We start from the raw sequence: 24165 nt of genomic DNA, 5'->3' as shown, positions 1-24165 counted from the left end.
TGCCCCTGTGAGCCCAGCGTGCCTGTCACACAGACCGTGAGGCAGCCCCGCTGTCCCCTCCACTCGCAGCCCTGCACACAGACTGCAGCTGTGCTGGTACATTTATGCACTAGACCTTGAAGATGTTTGACTGTTTGTTTTCCTTTCATTGCCATAAGCAAACTCACTGACTGTGAAAAGGGATAAATTAGCATCTCCAAAGACTGAGGCTCTCTTTATTCTGAAAACAAGCAACAAGGAGCAGCAGCTCAGGCTCCCTCACCCTCCCTCCCTGTGCTGTGCCAGCACAGCTCTTCGGGAACCGGCCCAAACCTCAGCTACTCCGGTTTTTTTTTGTGAGCCGAACAGATTTTAAGCACTTGGCTGAGTCTGTGAACATGGAGGTCAGTTGTAACTTCTTAGATGAATCCACACAGGCTGATCACTGCATTGATTTTTAGCCTGTGCTGTTCGGACTGAGGGCAGTAACTTGTATTTCAAAGAAGTCTCTAAACCATATTGTTTCAGTTCCAGTATTGCTGTCACAAGCCTGGGCAGCTCTCTGCTGCTCACTGAGCCATGTGGCACGGGCAAGCCTCATGTCCCACTTAGATGTGGCACACACTCCACCTGGGGTGTCACCTGGCTCTGACTTCACCTGACCCTGTTCCAGTGTGGTCAGTCTCCTGCAGTTGCACCTGCACACAGAGAACAGGCAGAAGGCAGGTGAAGCCCACACTTGCCCTCTGTGTTCCAGGCTTTCACCCACACCTCTGGCTCAGCTGTGCCTTGGAGCACCAATGTCACCCTGTAGTAGGACAGGGCTTTAGAATCCCTCTCTCTCTGGCTGCTGCTGCCTGTCCCTGCCTTCTTGTTGTAGGTCCCAAAGCAAGGACAAGGTGTGCAAAAAGGTTGGTTTAGCTTGGGTAGAGCTGGGAAGAGCACAGCTGCTGAGACAACTGGCCATGTTTAATTTCTACAAAGTGTCATCCTGAATTCCCAAGCCTGACTGTGTGTCCTGTTTGGTGTTCCCCCTAATTCCTTATTATCCTAAAATCATCCTGGGCTTCTGTTAGGCTTCCTCTTGTCAAAGTACCTTCCTCACCTATGCCAAGGGTTTTACAGCTCAAGGTGACCCTTTACTATTTTGCAATAGCCATAACTTGGATCCAGGATATTTCCTCTGAAAGTACACTAAAGTGCTACTAACATGGTCCCAGTCTTAACCCCAAATCCTCCCTCCATTTGCATGGTCCTCACTCAGCTCTGGTCCCCACGGCTTCTGAAGGGCATTGGCCAAAGTAAAATCTGTCAGTACAAAAACTACATCTGCTGTGCTAATGATCACTGTCGGTCCCAAGCAAGTATTTCAGCCTTTCCACCAGCTGACCACAGACCACATCCTCCACAGGTATCCCAAATCCAGAACTTTATTTATAAAATGACTCATACAGGGACACACAGCCCTGAACCACTTCAGATTGACAGGGCAGAATCACTAGGCAGGGCACACCGAGACCTCTGAGGACGACTGGAGCTAATTGCCAGGGGCTGGTTTGGGGATGCAAAGCCCCTTTATGTGCTGCTTTAGGGACAAGCTCGTGTTCTTACATTGCTGAGTATATGCCAATGAATGCCACCATGCTATGGACAGACTTTAATAAGAACTTTTCCCCTAGATTAGATGGAGAAGATGAAAATGTCTTGGCAAAATGACGCGACCTCGGAAAGTATTCCCCGAGAGCTCTGGAGCAACTCAAGCGTGGACACGCAGTGAATTATTCAAAGGGCTTCCTCCGTTTCTCTGTTCCTCTCCTTCTGGGTGAACTAAAATCCATAGAGTGGGATAATTCTTTCTTCCTCCTGGGCCTGTATTTAGATCATTCCTGCCAGCCACGGTGGGAGGAAGAGGCCAACAGTTCCCAGCAAACACACAATGATGAACATCCAGAGGAAGATCCTGTCAATGACCATTGCAACGTACTTCCAGTCTTCCTTCACCTGGGAATGCAGAAAGGCCGATTATTAACATTTATTTGAGATCAAAATTTATGAAAACTATGAGTGCTTTGTTCCAAAAAAGGATATTGTTGTTTAATTCCAGAAATAGGAAGGGAAAGGTCTCACATTTAGTGGTCCTATAAGATGGCAAAGATTAATCCATCAATTGTTGATGTGAGAGACAGATTCCCAGAAGGTCTGTGGGTGTGCATATGCAATCACAAACCCTGTTCACAGATCCCCAGGGATGACATACACCCATGGATAATTAAGCTCCTCTACACACTCACTATCCCATTTTCCATGAGCAACAGCTGTAACTGGGTGTGTAAATGAGGCTGAGATTCAAGATGGGGAGGGTGAGGGGTAAGAAATGAGTTGTTTCCCCATGCTCATAGACAGATTTGCTTACAGATTAATGAAGCCAACCTCTTTCTGCAAAGGGATTTAAAGCTTTGGGTGAGTAAGCAGTGAAAATGAACCAGCAAATAAAAGCAGTGGTGTTCCTCATCCTTGTTTTTCTCCATTTTTGCCTTGCTGTGGGAGGATTTTCCAGCAATTCCTCTCTGGAGAGGTCTAGTACTTATTAATACCATCAGGCAGAAATTGTAAATGGCTGTTTCATTAAGAAACCACATGCATATGAAAACCTCTTTTATTACATTGCTGTTAATAATTTCTTTCCAAGGAAGAGGACTGATCAGATGGTAAAGTTTTATTTGATATGACTGTACCCATTATAACTTCCTACAATTTCCCATTTGGTGATTAATAGACCCGAGGGCTGAAATTTGGCACGCTGCCTTGCTCTTCAGGGAAAACATCTCAGCAGGAGCTCACTCAAACCTCTTCAGTGGCTGTGAGTGCAGCAAGTCAGGAGTGTGGTGAAAGGAGAAGGAGGCAGAGAAAAGCCAAGGCTGCCAAAAATTCACTTTGTTGAAGGAAGCAATCCAAAGATCAGTGAAATGCCATTTGCAGCAGATGATGCTTCCACAGGTACAGTGGCATTACCGAGCTGCTTGGCTCAGTAAACAGCTTTGTGAACTGGGAAATGAGGCATGCACTGGAGATCAAATCATATTTCCTCTGAACAAAGCATTTTCAATTTCAGGAGCACCTGAACGTTGTCAAAAGTGTAAGAATCAGTTAAATATTTTCATGCAATGGATAGATTTATTCCTTATAAAACCAGCACCAAGTTAAGCCAGCCTTTATTACTGAATAGGTAGAGGAAACAAACAGAGGTTCATCCTGTGTCTTGTCACCTTCTTGGGAAAAATCGTGTTATTTTATGATTGCACAGCCCTCAGCACAACCATCTATAATTAGAGTAAAAGAAACAGTGACCATTGAAACCAAAAGCAGTGATCTCATCCCAAGGATACGGTCTCAGTCAATAACTCCCCTTTGCTGCACCTATTTTCTGATCTGTTCATCACTTGCTGAGTGTTGGAGTGAGTCTCTGATGCTTAAAATTCCTCTTGAAAAGGGCAGCTAAGTAAGCTCTGGATGATTGTATGTATGTGTTTAGTGTCTCATGACATAACCAATGTGTAAGGAAAATCTGAAATGTACCATCTGAAGTCCAACTGGAAAGCTGGATTGAGTTAATAGTGCCCCATTCTGGCAAAATAAGCTTTTTTGGATATTCAGGCTAGTAAAAGTGCTAGATCATGCAAAGAAAAGAAACTAGATGATTTTCTCTTTGAGAAAAGAAGGGGGAAATGGGAGAAGAGGAACAACTTGAAAAACTGACTGAAATTTGCTTTCAAATGTAATGGTGTACGCAGAAATACTCAGCCCATCTTGAAAATGATGGCTGGGAGTGCATCAGATGAGTTTGTAAAATCAATATCCAGCTTCAGACTGAGAGTACAGAGGGTGAAATTGCAAATTATGGAGAGATAATGAAAAAAAAAGGAGGAGGAGGAAGAAAAAAAAATTATCTGGATTTTGTGTTTTGTGCTCTGCCAGCACTGCAGTGTTTCCCTGTGGTCCAGCACCTCACGTGGGGCAGGATCCGCAGACGTCCCTCTGACATCTCTGCAGCTGCCAACATCTGCCACCACAACTCCTGAGCTGCATTTTGATTAGTTTTTAAGAAGCTCACTCAAAACTATTTTCAGAAAAGGATCAGGGACAACTGATTCCCCCACCCTTAAATTTCCAAAAAGTCAGGGAATCTGCAGCTCTTCCCTGGTCCAGCTCCTCGCGGGTCTGAGCCCCGGGATTTGAGTGGAGGATTGAGGTGACTTGGTGGCATCTGATCCCCAGGATCTGGAGTCTGCAACACAGATTAGAGCAGTCCCAGGTGGTTTTATTGTACTTTGTTAAAAATAAACCAGTGAGATTATCCTCTGTCCCCTCCCCTTCAGCTTTATTCTTTCCCATTTTATTTTTAAGCTCTCTTCAAAGTCTTCATATTACAGAATTCCACAGACGCACACAGCCACGGACAGCAAGGCTTCCCAGATGGTGCTGTTGCTGTCTGGTTATTTTGGCTCGTGTGTGACATCCAACTTGTTTTGCTTTTCAGCCTGTAATTAATTTCTAATGGCATTTCCATCATTTGCCGGGACAATTCCGCCTTGCGTTTTCCCCAGTGTCCCACTGTGCCTGTATTGTTTGCAGATATCTTTTTGTAACAAACAACTGCCTCCTGCATTTCCCATTTTGTCTTCGCTGAAGCACTTAATTAAATGAGCTATTTACTTTTAATTTAGAAGCACTGCCCCTGTGGCAATGGAGCTTTAGAAAAAAAACTTCAAAAGAAGCTCTGTTCTTGTTCTGGGAAGGTGCATGTCTATGGAAATATTGCCCATGAGACAGCAAGCTGTATCTCAGCAGTTTTATCAGAGATGCCTCCTGATAGATTTATGGAAGACTTCCATGAAGAAATGCCACAATTTGATTTTATGATGAAAGCAAACTCCTGAGTACTGATTTTTTCCCCAATAAATTCTCATTTTATTCGATGAGTTCTGCTCCTCACAGTACATTTCAATTCCAGAAAACTGTTTTTCCCTCTTCTTTTTCATTTACACCTGGAGAAAAAAAAATGTGCCTTCCCACTTGATATCTCTTGGATCCAGAAAGAGAAAATAGTATAGCCTCAGACTGAGGTCAGCATTATTCCCCCAGATCTGAAAACCCAAGCTCTGCCTACTGTGCCAACAACAACTGTTGTGCAAGAGCAGTGAAAGGTCACCCTCAGGAACACCAGTGCTCCAGACTCCCCAAGAGGAGCCCACAGACCTGCCCACAGCTCATTGCTGGATGATTTCTTGGTGCCTTTGCTCACAGGCTGGGCTGGCAGGAGGTTGGGTCAGAGACCAAAGGCTCAAAAGTGCTCCTTTTCTTCTGCTTTTGATGTTTAGTGCTCTAAATTGCTTTTCCTCAGGATAATAATTTCAAGAGGGAAGAGTAGCAGAAGGTATAAGAAGAAAATTCATGGCTTCTGAAGACCGTTTTCATTTTAAAGAATTAAAAGGAAGGAACCCAAGATGTTAATTGACTCAGTTCTTGATGATACCAACCAGCTCAGCAGAGAGAATAGGTTGAAATGGGAAGTATTATTGGTGTAATATTCTTTCATTTGCACCATGGGAAAAAGAGTGAGTTAAACTCAGCTGCCATCCCTGGGTTTACTTGTGGTTATTGCCAGAGGGAGAGAGCAGAGTTTAATTCCTGCACTCCTAATGTGCTTGTGAAGTGCTCTAGCCTGGCAAAGAGTTTTGGGCTGTCAACTAATAAAGATGAGGATTCACAGCCCATCTCTGCCACAGATTTGTTCTGTGACCTTGAACAGGTCACTTCATCTCTGTATTTTGGCTGTCACTCCTCAACATGAGGAATAAACAGTTATTTCCTCAAAGGGATGTTGTGAAGTGAAATACATTAAAGAACAGAAGCCTTTAACTATGGTATCAAAGAGGACAGTAGTATTCAACATTTTGTTGCAGCTTCTAAGTGCTCAGTGCTGCGAAAAGTGCAAATAAAAGACTCTCTTCGTGCCCAGGAAGTCTTGCATAAAAGCACTATGACTTGCACCGATTCTAAATCTTGAGAAATTTAAATTGTAGGTACAGCTAAGAAGTACCTTTTGCTTATGGATCTGTCTAGAAAAAGCTAGATAAGACTTTCCATTAATAACATGACTAATTTCAGGTTTTCTTGTGCCTTCCTTCGTTATGGCCATCATTACTAGCACACTGCATCCATACTATTGCAGGAAAGAGCTACAGGAGGTGTGAAAGGATGTGGCATTTGTTATGTGCATCACTATCTCCGTTGAAAGAGATTCTTTCAGCCTCTATTTCCTTCCTCTATTTGTAGTCATATTTACCCTCACAGACTAAGCGTGGAATTTGTCTCTCCACCCACCTCCCTGCACAGAGCCAACTGCTCCAGTGGAAGTCCACTAATGAGGAATCACACCCTGCAATATCCCCACGCTACTACGTGCTTCCCACATCCACAACCTGTTTGGGGAATTCTCTTTCCTCAGCTCCATAGTCAAAATCAATGCTTAATAAAAAAGAGAGAGTGTGAGTTCCCTGTCTGTCAGAGGCTTCTCTGTAAAGAATAAGTCTCTCTTCTCACCAGATGATTGTGTTTTGGGTCTCTTTCACAATCTTACCTGCTTCCTCCCTACCTAACAACAACTTTATTCCTATTTCTGCTGGAAAATCCATTGTCCCAGAGCAGCCCTGAGCACAGTCTGGTTGTGCTGCCCCCTTGGCCCTCATACCTGCCAAGACCCCAAGGACATCTCCAGCTGTGTCTGCAGTGGCCAGTGAGTCCAAAAGCCGCAATATCAGGGATGGCTGAGCCTACATCAGCACTTACATGCTCTGTACAGCCTCAAGGTTTGGTGGGGCTTCCCTAGCAGATAATTTTTGGGTTGCTAAAGGAGAGCAGGCTAAGTTGGCATACTTACTGAGAAATCAGCATCCTCTGCTCGCAGGTGATCTGCGATGTAGTGAACCCCTTCCACTGCCAGCTTCAGGGCTGGGGACATCAGCACGAGGTGTTGCTCTTTGGCGCCGTGAATCTTGCTCCCTTGGGCTGGTGTGCCAGCTGCCTCCCCCTTTTTGCACTTACACTTGCACTGAGGGGGCTTGTGCTGGGGCTGCTCTTCATTTAGGTGGCACCGCTGGGACACTGGAGAGCCAGTGGATTGGCCATTGGTCTGGGAAGAGTCCTCCTGCAGGTAGCAGTACTGGATGCTCCGAGACCTGCAGCGGATATTCCCCTCCTCTGCTTTATTGGGACTGTACATCTGCTGAACACTCAGTGATCTGCCTTTCAAGACAGAGGTGGCCTGGGTGTCACTCAGGGGGTGGCATGAGGGTTGTGGAGATGAGCAGGTCACCTGTACAGGCTCCGGGTGCAGCACAGAGTACTGCCCAGAAGGTGACTTGCAGATAGGCTGAGGCTTGGCTGGCTCCTCAAGGTGGGCACAGAAGGAAGATGTGGGTGAAGGCTCATTACTCTGGGGGCTGGGGGAAGATGAGGTAGTGAAGTTGGGTTCCACGTCGATCTCGGACCAAAGCCTCGGTGCGTTGGTTATTTTGTGCATGGATTCAATGAGCTTCTTGCAATTGTCTTTCACTGTGGAGGGGCGTTTCATGAAAAGGATACGTGGGACTACGTCAAGGAAGACCCTCCTCACCCAGTCAGGCATCGTGTGAGTACGTGGGGAGCGATGGTGCACATTGAGCACAAAGACAGTGATGATGATAGACAGGGTAACAAATATCATGGTGAAGAGAAGATACTCCCCAATCAGAGGGATGACCAGGGAGGTAGATGGGATGATCTCTGTGATGAGCAGCAGAAACACAGTCAGGGACAGCAGCACGGAGATGCACAAGGTTATCTTCTCTCCACACTCAGAGGGCAGGTAGAAGACCAGGACAGTCAGGCAGGAGATCAGCAGGCAGGGGATGATCAGATTGATGGTGTAGAACAGCGGCAGCCTCCGGATAATGAAGGAGTAAGTTATATCAGGGTAGATCTCTGTGCAGCATTCATATTTCTTGCTGTTGTAATTGCCCACGGCGTTGATGATGACCCATTCCCCACTCTCCCAGTAGTCCAGCTGGTCCACATGACTGTGCATGCTCACCAAGTCTATCTTGGCTTTGTCGTAGGTCCAGGAGCCAAACTTCATGGTGCAGTTTTGCTGGTCAAAGGGAAAGAAGGTGACATCGATGCTGCAGGAGCTCTTATATATAGCAGGTGGCATCCATTTAATTCTCCCATCATAGAAGAGGTGAGCCTTGGTCAGGTGGGTGACTGCGAAGTCACCGTCAGCACTGGGGAGAGATGGAAGATCAGAAAAGACTGAGACTTCTCTAGGACATGTCAACTCTGCTAAAGAAATAGGATATTTAGTGCCTGGCTTCCAAAAATGCACTCAGAGAGATGCAAGAAGCACACTGTGTGCAAACACTGGATCCATCTACTCCGTCCAGTGGATTGTGAACTCTGTTGGCTTATACAAGCCCTGGATTTGCACACAGTGTCAGCCTTTACCTGGCATAAGTCAGTTCCTTGAGGTGATTGTGCACAAGTTTTAAGTGCCCTGGAATGGGTTGAGTTTGCTTTAGAGGGCTGGGAGGAAGCACTGTCAGGTAGTGTAGCTGTGAGCTCTGCAGAATTAATTGTGACAGCTGCTAAAAATGAAACAATGTTGGGTAATCGTTCGGTCTCTTACATGAAAACCAGCAAGAGCATCCTATTAATAGGAATAATGAAAGTCAATCTCTTGATTTCCCAGTCAGGAAGAGAACTGTCTTTTATGGTGTCTTCTTACAGGGACTCTCAGTCTGGTTCTGTGTGGCGGTATAGGATAAATAGATAACAGCCCAGGATTTGGTATCAGAAAGCCATTTTCCAGGCTTTTGGAGGAAGAAGCCGAGTCACAAACAGCAGCTCTGCCAGACAAAGGGGAAGCTGAGCAGGGGAAGAGAGCTTCTGCTAAAAACTTGAGATGAATTATTCAGGCTGATACAGACAGAAAGCTCTCTGCTCCTGCCCAGCTCTTCCGGCAGGAGCCGGCCCAGCCTGCAGCCACTTTCCCAGCAGTTGGCACAATCCCCTGGCCCTGCTCTGCTGCTTCAATGCCCAGATGTGCCCTGACAGCAGCCATACAGTGACAGGGTGTGCAGGGGTCTCACCTCTGCTACTTCTCACCAGTAGCAAGATGAACAACATAGGAATGATCTGGCAGGATCGGTTCCTTAAGCTGCAGCACGCAGAGGAACTTCCCTAAATTCTTTTCTTTAGGAGAACACCCATTCATTCATATGAAAAAGGGGAAAAAAGGACTTTTTGATATTTTATACAATCAGAGAATCATGGAATTATTTGGGTTGGAAAGGACCTTAAATACCATCTGGTTTCAACTCCCTGTCATGGGCAGGGACACCTTCCCCTAGATCAGGTTGCTCCAAACCCCATCAGCTTGGCCTGGAACACTTCCAGATATGGGTAATCAAAACTTCTCTAAGAAAACTGTTCCAGTGCATTCTAGCTTGCATCACATATTCCCTGTTGCTCTGTGAAACATCCTAAAAATGAGCCTGGTGTAGTATGGCTCATTTTGGGAAATAGTGGCAGGATCTGGCCCTCACTGAGCTGCTTGGCCAACATGGTATCTGGGCAGAGGTGGAACATGCCCCCAGTCCCCATGATCACAGCCCAGATCTCTTTCTCTGAGACAATTTTCTAGGTTGGTTGAATCAAAGGAAAAAATAAACTCAACAGTTGTGTGTGGGTTTACCAAACTCTTCTTTGTTTCTATAATGGAAAGTCTTTGTGCTTTGTGGCAGATTTTACAAAAACTAAAGAGCACAAGAGGACCTAGTGCTTTTTGACCTCTAAACTGGGTTATTTCTAAAGATCTAAAATGCCTTTTATTTTTATTTTTTTTTAAAGAAAGCAAAAACTACATATAAACCCAGACTGTCTCAAAGGGATTAAGGAAAAAGCAGCACCGTGATTTACTCCGAGCAATACCATTGTACAATCCACCCAGCTCCTTTCTTACCTCTTCTTTCCTAAATCTAATTTACACCCTGAGAACATGTGCTTTGGATGAAAACCACCTCTTTTTCTTTTTTTATTTCTCCTGGGTTTTGCCTGCACTGTAAAGCCAGATTGAGACATGAAACATGCACAGCAAGTGACAGTCCAGCATTTGCTCTTCTCAGTGGTTTTCTTTCTAAATCTCAATAGGAATATGGAATCCAATTCTGCATTTAATGATATCTCTGAGGCATGATTAAATCGCTCATTAATAGAACAATGTTTATAATTGGATCTTATTACAGAAAAGGGATTATGAGCATCCACTAGTGGTTCACTTCTCAGGTAGAACAATGTGTAAGTGGCTGGGGAAAAAACACAGGTGTGCATTTTTCCTTGGCAAACTGTTGGAAAAGGGCACGAAACTCTTCTTAAAAGGTCATCCAGGAATGATATTAATTAATGTAATTGTGTTTTAGTCCCCTTGCCTGCCAGTTTTGCAGCCTCTGTGTGACCAGCCACATGCCTGTTCTGCAAGTGTAGATGGAACTAGTGTGGTGCTGCAGATTTGTATGTCAATTATTTCTGTAAATGATCTGCATGTTTGATGAGGAATGTATTTGTTTATTGCTTGTCTAACAAACCCAGCCTCATCCTGAGTCCTCTTTGGCTCACAACTTATTTCAAATTACACTGGTGCTGCCTTCCAGGCTGGGTCTTGCCTGCAGTGCCATGGCAGGAGTGAAACCAGCAGCAGAACAGCTTCTTAGATTTAGTCAGCTGTTGACTTTTAGGAGCCATAAAACACCCTGGGATCCTCCTGCTTCACCAACCTAACAGGGCTGTGAAGTAATTCCTGACTCTGCTGGGTGTGTTTGAACTTCTCATTGCAGTTCAACGTGGAGGAATTTGTAAGCAGGGTAAATGAGCCATGCTGTGTACATAGACTGTGTTCCAGCCAGCTATGTCATGCAAAGGCAGCGTTCTCAGTTATCTTAACCCTTCGTGCATGTATATATTTTTGCCTCCTTCCCCAAGCTTACCACCCACATTGGACCTTCAAACATATGTTTACTGGACTGGAAGCTACGCCTGCTGGCACCCTGCCGGTGAGGGGGAACCTGCAGAGATGCTCTCATCCCGGGTGCAAGCCCAGAGAGATGCTTTCATCCTGGGTGAGACTTTCATTCTGCTTCTCCCCACGTGAGAGAAGGAGCAAACAGGGTCACCTGGCTGTTGACAGTCTTCCAAAGTCTTTTCCCAGTCTCCTTCAGGGTACAAAGGTGAGACAACAAACAGAGTCTGCAGTTACGAGACGGGGGAAACCCTGTTTCCCTGTGGAAAGCTTTGCTGTGGGAAGACCCATTCCTGTGCCGACAGCCCTGACTGCAAATGTGAATATTTCCTTAGGCAGGAAGGTGGGAGACCTGATATAGTGGGACAGAGAAAACCTGAAGTCATTCCTTTATAGCAGTAACACATTTTTGTCTCGTTTGGTCGAGACCACTCTGTTGTGACAGTTGTCATGAAAAACCATTTGGAAGAAGGCATGAGTGCAAGGTAAACATCACAAGATCTGGAGAACTAAGATAGTCAGGTTCTCCTGATTACTCTGACCTGACAGCTTTAAAAATATATCAGTAATAAAGTACTGAAGCTCTTATATTTTTGTGCCAAATACAACACTGCACAGCAAGAAAGAAAGTTGCTCATTTTTCTCCCAAGGAAAAAGCTGTGCTGCGTGCTGCAGCCTTTGATTTCTCATTTGGAGAATAAAGGCTGCTCTCCTAAATCTCCTAAGTTTATAAGGGTTCAAGGATGGCATTGTTTTACTGGCAGCCATCATCCATGTTTCATTAAAAAGCTCTGCTAATGGAGAATTTTTCTTTTTTGTGTGGGTGTCAGTTTCTATTTTCCTGTAGTTGGGAGACACATCATCTCACAAAATTAAACCTTTTCAGAATGCATGTAAATGAGGCACACATTTATTTTAATTTCTGATGATAAAATTTAAATCCAAACAGAGCTTTAAAAGCCTGAAAATTAGCTATATACATATATGGATATAGTAGAATATCCTCATTTAAAGCATTTTTCATCAACCAGCAGCAACCAAGAAAAATTGTGGTTTTAAGACCCCTGTAAAGAATGTACTCAGCACACTTTCAGTACACACTGAAGAGATGCTTCTGTAATATTCTGATTAAAATTGTCTCCAAAGGCAAACCAGAAAATGTTGTTTTAAACAATTGTTTTCTGCTATCAAAGTTATAACTACAAATACACAGGTTGGAAGGGACTTTTGGAATTGTCTTGTCCAAGCTCCCTGCCCAAAGCAGGGTCAGCTACAAGAGGATCAGGATCTCATCCAGTTGGGTTTTAAATATATCCAAGGTCTTGGCTAATTGGATAAAAACCATTTTGGATACACAGATGGAAGTGTCTGTGCACTGATGTTACTTCTTTAGGTCACATCCCAGCTTTTGCTTGTTTTAGATGTTTAGAAACCAGTGATAACCAATACTTTGATTGTCCCTCAGCAAAATAGGCATCTGTCTCAGGGCTGTGCCACGCCCATGGAACGAGCACAAGTCTCTCAGAAGGCTCTAACAGTGCTGAATTGGTGCATTTTGCTCCAATTCTTCCCTTTGCCAAAGATCCTTGTCAGCACTTTGAAGGCAAAACTCCAGCTCTGTCCTCAGCATAGTGGTAGGAGAAGCCCTTGGATGGGAACACAGCAACAGCCCAGGAGAGAGATCCCTCCTATAGATTTCTTTGCATCAGTTCCCATATTACTGGACAGCTCTTGGCAGAAAACCTCAGAGCATCTAAAGATATAATCCCTCTCCAGAATTACAGTTACTGGAACTCCCAGAAGAATCAGGGAAGCTGAAGTGTGAACTAGTGATTTTTGGCCTATTGTAAGTTAAGTACAACCTGGTGCACAATGATGAGATCTGTGCCAGCACACACAAAGAAAAATGTCAAGAATGTTTCCAATATTTAAAAGGTTAGACTGGGGCATCTTTTGGTATTTCTCCTCCAAAGAGCTTTGGATGAGTCATGAAACCAATGTTACTCCAGAAATAAAACCGGTTGCAAACATCACAGAATAGTTCAAAAGAACAAGCTGCTACAGGACAGTTCAAAAGGACTCTTTGCTTTCTCATGGTTTTCAAAAGTTGCCTGCCAGATGGTCATCTAACCCAGTCCAGTAATCCTTTGTGTCCATTTTACCACTGGGTGAATTCCTCAAGATATTTCCTACTCCTAATTACAGAAATTTGTGTTTGATTTCCCTTCACGTCAGATCTTTTATTTTATTTTATTTTATTTTTGGTGACTGTGGAGTCTAAGGCAGGGATTATTTTCTGGAACAGTTAACACCAGAAAATACCAAGGACTTAGAATTCTCAATGTTCCCAGGTTTTACAATCATCAGGCTAGAGAAGACAAATGCTATGATGCTACCACAAATATACAGTGGAACAACAGCCAGTGAAGCTCACATTTCAAGTTCCCTGCCCATCTATTAATCTCAAGGACATGTCTTGGATTTTCCTGGGCAGCCTTTAGCAGCTGGAGCACCTGGATGCAAACCTGCACTTTCAGGGGTTTCTGCTCTGGAGTTCCCATGTTGCACAGGGGCCAAGGGACTCAAACACTGTGGTGAAGAAGCAAAAAAAAAAAAATGCAGCCCCAAGAGCTTATTCCCTTTTTAGAGAAAAATAGGTGCTTTTTTTACTTCAATATGTTAAAAAACCCAAAATGTTCTTCAAATCCATTAATGAATGGGAAAATAAATCAATGCAGAGGATTAGATAATTTATTTATAAATGATTTGGTGGTGACTGAAGAGCCTTTACAACTTCAGATAAGGAACAGCCAGTTTTCTTGGCAAAGAGGAGGGTTTGTCACTTCACCATGAACTCATATTCCTCTGTTATACATATGTTATGTCACATTTAGCAGAAACTATTTACAGAGTCTTGGAACTTATCTCATCAAGCCTGAAAACTCAACAGCATATTAATTTCCCTGTAGGATATTAATTTGGTTTTAGATTCCTTATGAGTGTTGACAACTACATATACTCTCTAGGCCAAATCAACTGAGTTTACTGATTTAATTTGGGCCTCTGGAGTGGGTAAATGGAAGGTTTTCAACAATAATGAGCCAAGATATGAGAATAACCTCACCGCAAGGGGTTAGGTTTCCTTAACAACGTAAATCTGAAATCAATTTAAATTCTACCATTTATATATATAACACAAAATAAAAACAGAAGGGGCAGTTGTATAATCTCCTACCCAGAACGACTCTTTTCCAAAGGATTCCATTCCAAATAGAAATACCATACTTCTGGTGGTAAGCATTAATTAGGTCACATTAAAAGACCTGAAGAGTGCAAAAGGCCAACGTGGCCACTTGCTCTCTTCCACCAAGGTTCCTTCGCACATTCTCTTGCTCTTAGAGACCCAGATTTTTGTCCCTCTACATTAAATTCCCCCTTAACTGTATAGGCATGTAAAATATAAGATGGAATCCTTGTTAGCATCACCCAGGACTAGTCACAATCATTTCTATGCCCACAAGGAGAAGCCCTGGCTGGTAATGCAGCTGATGAGCTGCCGTGCAGAAGAGCCTCAGCTTGGTGTCTCATCAGGCTACAGGTTTTGCCTTGCATGTATTGTCCTGCAATCCCTAAAAAATGTGAAGCCTGACACAGCAGTGCATCTAAGATATTGACTGCAGCTCCAGATGTGTTTGGTAGGAAGTTAGGTAGAAGAGAGAAGTTAGATAGAAGAGAGCAGAAGACAGTTCACATAAGGCTGTATGAAAGAGCACGGGGAAATATAGCTGTAAAGAGGTATAGAATTAATGGAAAACCATTACTGACTGGCTAATGGATGGTGTCTACATCCATGTTTAATTCATGGATAAAGGAACCAATTAAAAATGCATGATAGACTCATGACAACCAACAGAAGAAGGCATGATTATTAATGGTAAGTATGGATGAAGGGAGAGAAGCAGCTTGGATTTGGGTAGCTGGGGCATGAGAACTCCCCTGTGTGGCAGAAGGTCCCCAGTACAGTTAGATTTGCAACCTGCCCAACCTCCTGCAAATCAGAGCAATGAGGTGGGCAAGGCTGAAAGACTTGTGCCCCAGGAGAGGGTAAGAGGGTCGTTCTGGAGCAGCTGCTGTGACCACCAGATGGGCTCCCTGGAGTCCCTGATGATGCTCAAGTGACAGTGAACTAGAACAGAGCAGAGGCGCAGAGCATGTAGGGGGTACCCAGCTTGGAGGTCTGAGTGCCCATAGACCTCTGGGGGATGCCTTCAGCATGAAGTCCCAAAATGCCCAAAACACAAAGGTCTCCTTCTGGAGGCCTCACCATCCCTGGGAGCATTCAAGGCCAGGCTAGATGGGGCTTTGAGCATCCTGGTCTAGTGGAAGGGGTCCCTGCTCGTGGCAGGAGGTTGGAATTAGATGATTTTTAAGATCTCTTTCAACCCAAACCATTCTAGGATTCTATGATTCCTCATTTCTAGGCCCCTCCCTTCATGGCCCATGCTCATTAGCCCTGATGAGCCTGGTGAGCCAAGGGAGCAGAAGCAGAGATGACACATCAGGCTTTGGGTACCATCCAGCAAATGAATGGTTTGAAGCACAAAGAGCCCATGGAGATTTGTGCCATGCTATTTCCTTTGGCATCATGGTCCACCGCAACAACCACCAGAAGCTCCAGAAATAACAATTCTTGCTGATGTCATTAATTAAGCAGTGAGAATGACAAGGACATTCAATTTTTTTTTCCAGTGGAAGCTGTGAACACCTTTCTTGGCTGCAGTGTGAGGCATTTGTAATACAATATTCATGCTCAGAGTGTGTCCCTGTAAGGCAGGAAGGTCCAAGTGCCTATGAATTAGTCATTTCCATTGGGCTAATCTCTGAAAGGCGCTGAGTGAGGATACAGTGGTTTCCAAGAGGTTTGCAATCACTCCACACCACTGAGGATCAGAAACGAGGTAATGGGAAAGATAACAGTTCCTGTAGTCTCCAGAGCTCACAATCCCCTGGGCAGATTCCTGCTTCAGCCATTTATTTTGTTTTTAAACAGAAGCAAAATCGTATCAAGTTAGAACCAGGCAACTGTTCATGAAAAACGAGCCTGGCTGCTGCTGTGAGTGTTTTCTCTGAGTGTAAGCCACATACTAAGATGTTTTTGTTTGATGCCTGCAGCGTTTTCTCTGGAGCCTGTGCTGGGGTGGGAAATTGGTATATCCAACATTCTGAGAGACTTGGAGAGCTGTGGTATAATAAGCCTAGGAGAAAACAGTCTTGGCACTTGGGCAATCTTTCTAAGAATATCAACAGGCTCCAAAGGAAAGAAAGAAAGAAAACCATCATCTGCTCCCTAAGAAGTGTCCATACAAGAGAGAGATTCCAGTCATCTGAGATGAGGAACAGATATCTGTTTAGGAATCATTCTAGAATGGTATTTGGCCGACCTGACACTGCTATTTGTAGACACACAAGCCTGACATGTTTCAGCATATTTTCCTTATTTAAGCCCATCCTCAGTAATTGGCTTTTCCAGTTGATGGTGATGAATTAGGGGAGAGCTCCTGGGTGAAATGAAATCTAAGAGGACTGAAAGCTCAAATCCAGCTTAATTGTGCATCTGACATGTGAAGAGAAAACAATACCTGGCATCCCCCAACAAAACTCGCTGCCCAGAGAAAGGATCATCAGGACAGCAAAGCCCTTGCAATGAATGTCAGTCACATCATTTAAGGTACATCTGGGACAGATATTATAGAATCTGCATGAAATCCAACCACTAAGGACAAAATTAAAGAGGAATAATTGCAAGAAGCATTTTAACACCACGAACAAAGAAAATTTGCGAGGATGGTTTTGCCCTCTGGCCACGGTGCCCACACTCACTTGTTGTAAAGGACAATATCCGGCCTCCAGATGAGCTCCGAGGGGATTCGGATGGATGTGACATTTTCATATTCTTGGGGGTCCCAGCGCAGCTTGTAGTCGTGCCACTCCTGCCAAAAATGAGGTGGTTACAAAGCTGTGAGAGTTCAGATGCAAAACTGAAACGGAACATGGAAAAATACATATTTGGTCGCACCCACCTGCTTCACCCACACGTTTGTGGTCATCATTTGATTTTTCTCATCCTGAAATGCAAGATCAGATATTGGTTACGGAAGCAGACAAAGCAGCCCAAAGGACTCATTCAATTTCTCTTAATTGTACATCATTTCTGTAATTACAAATTACCTCTGCAATAAATGTAAGTTCCATCCTGGAAATAAAAAGCAGATGTTTCTGTCATTTGACATGGGACAGGGCACAGCTGCCTGACACCACCGAACAGCTGAGCCTGCACCTAAGCAACCCTGTGAGCAGATGGACTGGAATTTATCGGGATTTTCCTCAGTGCTGATGGATTCAGTCTAGGACGATGATGCCAGGTAGAGGAAAAACCTCCACAGCCTGGCTTTGACCTGTGCACTGAAGGAAGGGAGTTCTGGATATACACACCCTTACTCACACGTGTGGTGGATTACAATGCTCAGCTTCATCTGCAAGTGGTGTTCAGTGCTTCTCCTGTGAAACGTTACCCATGAACACAGCTCTGGAAACAAGAAGCTCAGCAGCATTTTTCCTCTTACCAAATAGATGAAGGAGAGCATATGGATTGGGTTTTCTGAATAAATCCAAGCTGCTCTGCTGACATGGAACACTTGGGCAGCCTGGTGTATTCCCATTCTACCAACAGGTAGATTTTTTTCCTGACTCTAATTAGAAATAGTATGGAAAGGTAGGACTGTACATATATATATTTAAAAAATATAGGGCAGATATAATGCTGGTAGCACTGTAGTAGAGTTAATTACTGCTTGCTGCTTGCCTTTTGTGTTTGTTACAACATTTCTGTAAGTAACTGAGATGATTTACCCAGGGCAGAGCCCAGTGCTGCTCTGATTGAAGTGTCACACCGGAGCTCAGAGCTTATTTGTGTGTTTATTTCTTTTCTCTCCTTCTTTGGTTGGCATCAAACCCAGCTGAATTGGCAGGCCTCATTTGGAAGCAAACTGCTCATCATTAACCTTGCTCTTGTGGCAGTACAGGATTGATTGTGAACATTAAGTACCAGGAGCTTTGGGAGGAGCTGTGCCTCCTCCTTCCTGAGCCCCCTCACTGCTGTGGTGCAGCAAGTGTAAAACCTGATCAGAGATGATCTCCTCTGAGGTTAGGAACCAGAGTGACATGGAGGAAGGAGAAACACAAAACCCACTCCAATGAGCAACAAAGGAAGACAAAATATCCAGCTACTCCCTTGGGTACTGATGGGAGATGAGGAATGCCACTGGAGGAGGCTGCACACCCTGGACTGGACTGATCCTTGAACATCTGCTTCTCTTACCACTTTGCAGTTCAAGCACCTGAGGGTCTCCACCACAGCCCCAGTCTCTCAGGTGCTGCCCTTTTTTGAAATTTTCCTCCCTGGAACCACCCTTGGTGGAAGTTCCTGCCCATCACACCTGAGGCTTTGCCATCCTGCTGACCTGAGTGAAGCATCACTCCAGTCCCACGGGTTTATCTCGGGGGCGGTGGGTTGCAATGTGCTGATGACCAAGTTCCACCAGCACAGCTGTCTGCTCCTCACAGAGCCAGCCTGGAGAACAGCAGTGACTCTGCAGCCATGGGGGTGTTGCACTGCCTGGCCCCTTTTCTCAAGGTGAACACAGCACATGAGGTCCTGCAGAGAAACAGGCTTAGGATTCCGAGTGTGCCTCTCAGTGGCTGCTCCTGGGCACGTGCTTGATCCCTCACCACTTATTTGTGGGCTCAGAAAACCCTCAGCACACCAGGGTGAGGTAAGGACATGCAGGGATGTCAAGTTCCCCATTGATTTCTGTTCCCCTGCCCCCAGCTTTTGTCAGCAGGAGCTGGGGTTTGAATACAGCTCTGATTTCTCTTTCAGACTCCTTGTCTTTGGGAGCTGAACATTGGGTCTAACAATTGCAGCAGGGTTTGCACCAAAGCTGTCACTGTCGGGAAGGGAGAGACAGAGCTGAAGTGCCGCAGTGGTGGCAGGGGTGTCACCAGTCCCAACCACACAGACTGGGGCAGGAGGGGCTGAGACTTCTCCTCCAGCCATGCCCACAGGTCTCAGCACAGATCTGCCTGCGAGTTGCACTTCTAACCATTGACATGATTTTAAGAAGATTAATTCTTCTTAAGTAAACTGGGAAGGCACTATGGAGCAGGTGTATCGATCCCCCCCTTCCACAATTCAGCAGCTGCATAATGGAAAATCTCTTTCATGCTTCCACAGTCACTAATGTCTCATCTTTAGTCTTATCAATTATTCAGATGAGAACTGTACCACTTCAACATTAGCAACTGCAAACAGCCCTGGATCCCTCAGGCTGATGTAAGAGTGAGGAGGGGAATGGAAAACCATTTCTGTGCTGCAAAGCTGAACGCTGATGGCTTCTGCCCAAGGAGATGCAACTCGGAGCAACTGGTGTCTTTGATTCCCCACCTCCTGCAACACCTTGGCTCCGTGTCCTTTGCATTTCAAAACTGTGATCTCAAAATATGTCATGGTGTGGAGAGTCATCTGTTATGACTGTCCCACAGAAGTAATGTCTTGAAGTCGCATTATATTTTCCTTTATCATAGAAATCACGGAATGGTTTGTGCTGGATGAGACTTTAAAACTCATCTCGTTCTACCCCCTGCCATGGTCAGGGACACCTTCCACTAGACCAGGTTGCTCCAAGCCCTTTCCAACCTGGCCTTGAACACTTCCAGGGATGGGGCATTACCACTTCTTTTATTCTGCCACATCAATACAGTAAAAAATGTCAGGGAGCCTCCTCTTCTGAAAAATAAGGGGGTTGGACTAGATGACCTTTAAAGGTCCCTTCCAACCCAAACTGTTCTGTGATTCTCTAAAAGACAGGCTGATACTTGCTCTAGAAAGGTGCAGATGCCCAAACACACTGTCCTGGGAAGTGCCAGGTGCAAACAGAGACAGGAAGGAGAAGCATGCGGGAGCAAGATCTGCACAGGGTGTAAAGCCTGTGAGTGTGCCTGACATCTGCAGCCCTGCAGGGATGTCCTGTGGATCCAACACTTGACCCCAACATACTGTGACAGAATAATCCCTTAAATACCATTTCAGTGCACATCAGTCTGCTTGCAGACCACGTCATTTTGTACAGAGCACATGCAGTTTGCACACGTGTAACTTCTATTTGAGCAAACGCTCAGAAACAATTTTCTCATTAATATCTGCCAGATTAGCTAAAAGCCCTCAAAACTTTAATTTGCAGAAAGTTCTTCAGGCAAGGTCTCTTCCCAAGGTACTCAAAGCGCTGTAGCTATTAGCTGGTGTAAATTAGTAATTATGGCTCAAATTCCAAGTGAGGTATTTAATCTTTTCCTTAGCCAGAATTCTCTGGCATTCATGCCAATTGCTCCACTGCTCTGCTGTAATCAGTCCCACGGGTTTTGATAGGGAATTTAGGATATAGTGAATGAAGAATTAAGGATCCACTTTGATGACCAGCTACTCACATGAGTCATGCCTTCTTTCAGCAGAGCTGGCTGCACAATCACTATTCTCTGCTGAAAGCAAAGCCTTCCCAACCCAACTCTAGATCAGCCAGTAAAACCCACATGCACCAGGAGCCTCTCCCCGAGCCCCAGCCTGGCTACTCTTGGCCTCTTGTCACACAAAACCAACGGGTTGTACTCACCACGTCAATGAGCTGGGCAATGGACAAGCCAAAGCGGACTATGACCACATCTGAAATGTTGGCCACGGGACGGGACCACTTGTTATAACCAGAGAAGAGTTTCTTCAGGAGCCGCTCCTCCGCGTGGGCTCGGGTCTCCACATGGCCAAAGGCTGCGGGGAAGGAACGGGGCACAGCAGCATAAAACACCTGCAGCTCCAAGGGCTGGCACAGCTGGAGCTTTCTCCAGGGGGAAACTGTGGCAAATCCCAGCAACGGGCACATGGGGACAGATGATGTGTGACTTGACATCCTGCTGTACATCTCCATGTATTTCTCACTCTATTCACCCAGAGTGGCCAATTCCTAATGTTGGGCTTCTATTGCAGAGCAGGACTGGTCTGAAGACAGTATGGCCACCAATAATACCACATTTGGAAAACACTACATGGGCCATTCTTCCCTGAATCTAATTTTTATGGTCACTTTGTGTCAAGTTTCTAGCGCTGAAGTCTGCAAGCAGGAAAGAGTGATACTAGAAGGGCAAGCCTAAAAGGAAAAAACAGCATCCTGCTGGGAAATAGGGGTTTTAGATCAAATTTATACATTAAAACTGGCACCAAATGCATCAGAAAAAAGAAAAAAAAAAAGCAGACTGAAATTCAGCTCTTCAACCTCCATAGCTGTAATTTCATAAAAACTAAGGGGGAAGGAGGAGGACAGGGGAGAGCACAGGTTGGATAACAAGACTGCAGTTTTCCTCAGGCATAACTTTAAAAGTTGGAGGCTGCAAGGAGCAGCCCTGACCCTGCACGTAGGCTACAGGAACTGTCGGAGGTGCCTGTTGGTTGTTAAAAATTGAAGCCACGTTTCACGCAGGGGCTGTCGGAGGAGCTGCGCTCCTGTGCCGGCTGTAGCAGACAGCGGGGAGAGGGAGCCGGGGGCTCTCCCCACGTCCCTCGTGGAATATGGCTTCTACTTAGTCTTTAGCTGCCCTGGATTATACAAAGGGAAGCATTAGCTGAGCGCTGGCTGTGCTCTCCGCAGCCGGAGCTGTAGCCCCGAGACACATTAACACACTTTACCCAGGGAAGAAAAACCCTGGCAAGAAGCAGGACGTTGAGCCCCTGCCTGGGTTCTCCCTCCTGTCCCCTTTCCACCGCGGCTTTAACCCTTTCACACAAGGAACAGAAAATAAAGGCAAAGCATTGCTCAGCAGGGGCTGGTGTTCAGGGGACCAGAAATGATGGGGCAGGAGGATGGAGGAGTCAGGGAAATTCCTTGTTGACAGGGACTGGCCTCCACAGCGTGTCTTTGAGAGGGATAAGGGAGAAAAGAGCTACAGAGCAGAGCAGGGGAGAAAAGCTTTCTCAAACTTACCAGGGAAAATGCTGGCACACAGCAGGAGGAGGAGATTTCCTTTAGGCACAAGAAATCCCATCGTGGAGCAGAGCTCTAGTACGCAGAGTCTCCCGTCAGGGCAACTTTTCCACTCTGAGTCTCTGGATCCTCCAGGTTCATTCCCCTAAACTCCTTTCACTCTCTCTCCCTCAGGGAAGGGATAACAGCTGGTGCTTTGTTGGTTTTTTTTTTTTCTTTTCTCTTCTGAGAGATTTCCAGCTCTTGCTCCTGGAGAGATGCTCTTTCCTGGGACACTGATGCTCATATACTCACAAGTGATGCGTAAGGGCTGCAGAGAGCTCCTGTAAAGAGTCCGGAATGCCCAACCTCCCTGGGCTCTCCTGCTGCTCCTCTCCCCTTTCCTACGGGGCGCTTTGACTGCTCGCTTTATTCGCTGCTGTTGCTGCTGTTGCTGCTGTTGCTGCTGCTGCTGCTTTCAGCCTTCCCCCAGCCCTTCGGGCAGCCTGTGCTCGGATTTTGATGCTGATGGGCCACTGATGCCTCTGAAGCAGAGAGCGAGAACAGAATGTTTGTATATTTAATGTAGTCGGACCTGCCCACCTCCTGCTTAGGAGGAGGAGGAGGAGGAGGAGAGAAGCCCTGCGTTCCAGCAAACAGGCTGCAGGGAGGAAAACTTTTAGCAGAAGAAATAAAGGGGGAGATGGGCAGAGTCCAGCTGCAGCCAGAGGTGAAGGATACGGGGCCAGCTGGGATCATTATAGCACCGGAAGCCCAAACAGTCTTTAATTAACGAAAGCTGTCTCTTTAATCTTGTCCAACTGCTTTTCAAAATCACTCCAGTGTAATTAGACTGAGATATTTCTGGCTTGGGCACGTATCTTTGCTGTCGATATTTACCGGGGTGATGAACCTGCCCATGAGAACAGGGCTCTGCTGTGCTTGGTGCTGTACAAACACGTAGTACAAACACAAATATTAGTCTCTGTCCCACAGGCAACATTGCAAATCAAAGGTGAGACTGAGGCAGGGCCACTTGAATTTATCTATATGCTTGAATATACCTTAAATACATCATAAAAAACTCTGTTGAAGTCTTGAAAATTTTGTGGAGGAAAGGATAATTCCTTGTGCTAGCAAGAAATTACTCTAGCCCTTCATCTCTCATCCCTGATTCCTTGCATGGAAGACATGGAATAGAGCTCTCCCCATTTCAGTTTAAAACTAGCTTTGATATTAACACAATTACTTCCACACGGATAGCAAATGGATTTAATTTTCAGGCACGGGTAGTGTTGCCAGCTGCAAAATTAATCAAAGTCTGTTCTAATAGTATTAGCTACATATTTTATGTATAATAATTTCCCTACTCCCAAAGCATCTCAAATATCTTCCAATATAATAAATTGCTTGCTGCAAATGGGGAGGATTACAGTCACAAGAGAAATTAGGTCTGTAGTGAGATTATAAATAACATCGGTGTAGTACCAAACTCAACTTGTCTTGTTTTTCTTATCTCATCTCTTCCTCAGCAATTGTCAGCCTTTCCAGTGGCAAACCACACTGCATTTTCCCATGGCTTTGTGGACTCCTGAACAGTTCCCTGCTTTGCTTTCGGTGCCCTGACCCTCAGTGCAGCACCTGAGCACCTGTGATGTGCTATAAAAATCTGTAGTGCTCATTTTAGGGAACCATCCAGCATTAATTTAATAAGCAGCAGATGTGAGATCAAATTAACTCGAAGCTGAAGCGTGGGATTACATCCTGAGAGCCAGGTCCTGTGTAGCACCGAGCCCTTCTCCCACAGCCAGGAACAGGGTAGCAGAGGGGCAATCACTCCTCATCGGGACAAAACCAGCATCACTCAGTCACCTACTGCAGCCACACATTCCCAAAAAACAACCAGAAAAAAAATACCCCCGAACCAACATTAGTTTAAACCCTTTTTCCCTGTGGAATGTGGAATTTGCAGGGTCCTCTGCTCCTTGCTGGGTTCAGCCGTGCTCGATTCCA

The 24165-nt window shown here is 45.3% G+C and overlaps 1 protein-coding gene across 1 annotated transcript; it reads right to left on the bottom strand.

Moving 5' to 3' along the window:
- Positions 1-1393: 1393 nt before the first annotated feature.
- Positions 1394-22743, bottom strand: CHRNA4 (cholinergic receptor nicotinic alpha 4 subunit). The gene is made up of 6 exons (XM_027697475.1): positions 22174-22743; positions 20815-20966; positions 17170-17214; positions 16970-17079; positions 6920-8300; positions 1394-1980 (listed from the first exon to the last, which is right to left on the bottom strand). Exons 1-6 carry the CDS (start codon positions 22232-22234, stop codon positions 1855-1857), a joined length of 1875 nt encoding a protein of 624 aa, XP_027553276.1. The 5' UTR covers positions 22235-22743; the 3' UTR covers positions 1394-1854.
- Between the last annotated feature and the right edge of the window lie 1422 nt (positions 22744-24165).

Source organism: Neopelma chrysocephalum, unplaced genomic scaffold, assembly GCF_003984885.1.
Source record: "Neopelma chrysocephalum unplaced genomic scaffold, ASM398488v2 Primary Assembly neopelma1_119, whole genome shotgun sequence".
NCBI classification, from domain to species: domain Eukaryota; kingdom Metazoa; phylum Chordata; class Aves; order Passeriformes; family Pipridae; genus Neopelma; species Neopelma chrysocephalum.
The sequence above is the reverse complement of the archived record's forward strand: the minus strand, read 5'-3'. Positions and strand labels throughout refer to the sequence as shown.